This window comes from Colobus angolensis, unplaced genomic scaffold (assembly GCF_000951035.1).
Source record: "Colobus angolensis palliatus isolate OR3802 unplaced genomic scaffold, Cang.pa_1.0 Scaffold7, whole genome shotgun sequence".
Taxonomy (NCBI): domain Eukaryota; kingdom Metazoa; phylum Chordata; class Mammalia; order Primates; family Cercopithecidae; genus Colobus; species Colobus angolensis.
The window spans coordinates 23606845-23610546 of NW_012120709.1; the positions used below are offsets into that span (position 1 = coordinate 23606845).

General features: G+C 45.4%; 1 protein-coding gene across 1 annotated transcript in view; it reads left to right on the plus strand.

Moving 5' to 3' along the window:
• Positions 1–3702, plus strand: part of PAFAH1B2 (platelet-activating factor acetylhydrolase 1b, catalytic subunit 2 (30kDa)) — a 19810-nt gene that overhangs the window by 10316 nt on the left and 5792 nt on the right. Inside the window, exon 4 of the mRNA XM_011926829.1 lies at positions 2524–2646. Within this exon, the coding sequence (XP_011782219.1) occupies positions 2524–2646 (123 nt within the window). The remainder of the gene's footprint in view (positions 1–2523; positions 2647–3702) is intronic.

The following is a 3702-nucleotide window of genomic DNA, read 5'->3' on the forward strand; positions in this document are numbered from 1 at the left end:
GAATTTGGACTTTTTTTTTCTTATTTATTTATTTATTTTTTTCAGACAGAGTCTCACTCTGTCACCTAGGCTGGAGTATAGTGGCATGATCTCAGCTCACTGCAGTCTCCGCCCCGCCCAGTTCAAGCGATTCTCCTGCCTCAGCTTCCTAAGTAGCTGGGATTGCAGGCGTCTGCCACTGTGCCCGGCTAATTTTTGTATTTTTAGTAGAGATGGGGTTTCACCATCTTGGCCAGGCTGATCTTGAACTCGTGACCTCGTGATCCACCGGCTTTGACCTCCCAAAAGTGCTGGGATTACAGGCATGAGCCACTGTGCCTGGCCGAAGGAAGAGATTTTATGCTAATGAGGTGTGCTATTCTGTGGAATGCATAGACCTTGGGCAGTGTGAGGGGAAAACTACTCAGAGGTGGGCCATGGGAGTAGGGCCATGATTAACTTCAGGAAGTAATTTTGGATCTGTTTAACCATATAAACAGGTCGGTAATCAAGGCCTGCAAGTTCGTCTGAAGAAAATTAGAAGCAGATGTGAACAAATGAACATTTCTACCCAGTATCTTATATCATATATACTCTGAGTTGGCACACACTATATAATCGTTTCAGCTCCCAAAAAAAAAAAAAAAAACTGAGCCCTGACAAAACGTGCTTTCATTGAAAGTTGTTTGTTTTAAGACAAGTTCTCTCTGTTGCCCGAGCTAGAATGCAGTGGCATGATGATAGCTCACTGTAACCTCAAACTCCTGGACTCAGATGACCCTATGGCCTCAGCCTCCCAAACAGCTAGGACTGCAGGCATGTGCCACCGTGCTCAGCTGATTTTTAAATTTCTTTTTGTAGACAGGGTCTTTCTTGGTCTTGCTATGTTACCTAGGCTGGTGTCAAACTCCTGGCCTCAGATGATCCTCCTGCCCCAGCCACCTAAAATACTGGGATTATAGGCTCGAGCTACCATGCCAGACTGTGATTTTTTTTTTTTTTCTAAAGAGAAAAACTTGTTGGATGGGCATGGTGGGTCATGCCTGTAATCCTAGAATTTTGGGAGGCCGAGGTGGGTGGATCACTTGAGGCCAGGAGTTCAAGACCACCCTGGCCAACGTAGTGAAACCCTGTCTCTAGTTTAAAAAAAAGAAAGAAAAAAAAAAGCCAAGCGTGGTGTCACACACCTGTAGTACTAGCTACTTAGTAGGCTGAGGCAGGAGAATCACTTGAACCCAGGAGATAGAGGTTGCAGTGAGCCGGGATCGCACCATTGCATTCCAGCCTGGGTGACAGAGCAAGACTCCGTTTCAAAAATAAGTAAAGAGGCCGGGCGCGGTGGCTCACGCCTGTAATCCCAGCACTTGGCGAGGTCTTAAATTAGCCGGGCATGGTGGCCCATGCTTGTAATCCCAGCTACTCGGGAGGCTGAAGCAGGAGAATCGCTTGAACCCAGGAGGCGGAGGTTGTGGTGAGCTGAGATCAAGCCATTGCACTCCAGCCTGGGCAACAAAAGCCAAACTGTCTTAAAAAAAAAAAAAAAAGTATTAAAATTCCTTCCAGCCTCCACCTCTGTGACTCTTTTCCTTGAGTGCACCTGTGTATTTATACCATGACAGGGTCTTACCATGTCACCCAGGCTGGAGTGCAGTGGTGTGATCATGGCTCACTGCAGCCTTGAACTCCTGGGCTGAAGCAGTTTTCCTGCCTCAGCGTCCCAAATCATTGAGATTATAGATGTGAGCCACTGCACCTGGCCAGGTTTTATTTTTATACAGTTAAATTTATTAATCTTTTTTGTATAATTTTTGGATTTTGAGAAATTAGCTCCCTGTTGCATGATATAATTCTCTCGTTTCTTCCTAGTACAATTTTACCACTTAAATATTATTCTACTTAGAATTTATCCTGATATGAGGCATAAATCAGTGCATTAAGATATCTGCCCTGGCTGAGTGTGGTGGCTCACATTTGTAATCCCAGCATTTTGGGAGGCCAAAGAAAGATGACTTGAGCCCTGAGTTTAAGACCAGCCTGGGCAATGTAGCATGACGCTGTCTCTCTTAAAAGAAAATTTAGTAAGGTAGCTGTCCAGTTGAAGTTAGCCAGCACCATTTGAGAAGTTTATCTTTCCTTCTTTGCTTTTTGAAATAAGATTTTTGGCCAGGGGTGGTGGCTCACACCTATAATCCCAGCACTTTGGGAGGCCAAGGTAGGTGGATTACCTGAGGTCAGGAGTTCAAGACCAGCCTGGGCAACATGGTGAAACCCCAGTCTCTACTAAAAATACAAAAATTAGCCGGGCATGGCAGTGCATGCCTGTAGTCCCATCTACTCGGGAGCCTGAAGCAGGAGAATCACTTGAACCTGGGAGGCGGAGGTTGCAGTGAGCCAAAATGGTGCCACTGCACTCCAGTCTGGGTGATAGAGCGAGGCCCCATCTCAAAAAAAGAAAAAGAAGGTTTTCATCTAAATGGTGGACATTCCTTTATTACTGGGTATTTATCTCCTCCTTACCCCCTTTTTTTCTTTCTTCAATTGCAGGTCATTGTTGTCTGGGTAGGAACAAACAACCACGAAAATACAGCAGAAGAGGTAGCAGGTGGGATTGAGGCCATTGTACAACTTATCAACACAAGGCAGCCACAGGCCAAAATCATTGTATTGGTATGTAGTCTTTGGTGGGTAGAGAGTTTGATGTCTTTAGGTCACCTGAGGAATCTTTTTAGAAATGTGATTGCTCGTGAATATTAGAGAACCTTGAGGTGGAAGCAGTTTATTATACTTTCGTTGACCTCTTCTCTAATGTGTCTTACTGTCTTACTGATGTCATCATTCCCCATACCAGCTGTGGGGCCATCTTTTATCCATGCATCCTTGTTTGGAAGTATGGAAGCCATTTGGTGCCTCAATACCCCTTTTTTTTTGGCCTCCATAATGTTTTGCAAATTTGCACATGAGATTTGTCTGAATCCTGTGTCTTTTTATTAGACCTGTATTTGGATTATTTTGTAAGTGTCCTGTTCTACTGCTAATATGTTAAAGATGGTATATTAGACTTTCTAATCTTCTCTAAAACATGAAAAATTTCATCAGCAAGAAAATGGATGCTTTATAGTTGTACCCTGAACAGAAAGGTACTACCCTTTTGTAGAATTAAAGCATTAACTCTTCATGGTCTCAAGGGTGAACAGCTGTCTGTTTCAGTATAAGTCTAGCTGTAGGCCGGGTGTGGTGACTCACGCCTGTAATCCCAGCACTTTGGGAGGCCGAGGCGGGTGGGTCACAAGGTCAGGAGTTCAAGACCAGCCTGGCCAAGGTGGTGAAACTTCGTCTCTACTAAAAATACAAAAAAATTAGCTGGGCATGGTAGCATGTGCCTGTAATCCCAGCTGTTTAGGAGGCTGAAGCAGAGAATTTCTTCCTTTTTTTTTTGAGATGGAGTCTCACTCTGTTGCCCAGGCTGGAGCGTACTGGCGTGATCTCAGCTCACTGTAAGCTCCACCTCCTGGGTTCACGCCATTTTCCTGCCTCAGCCTCCTGAGTAGCGGGGACTACAGGCACCCGCCACCACGCCTGGCTCATTTTTTGTATTTTTAGTAGAGACGGGGTTTCACCGTGTTAGCCGTGGTCTCGATCTCCTGACCTCGTGATCTGCCCACCTCGGCCTCCCACAGTGCTGGGATTACAGACATGAGCCACCGTGCCCGGCTGAAGCAGAGA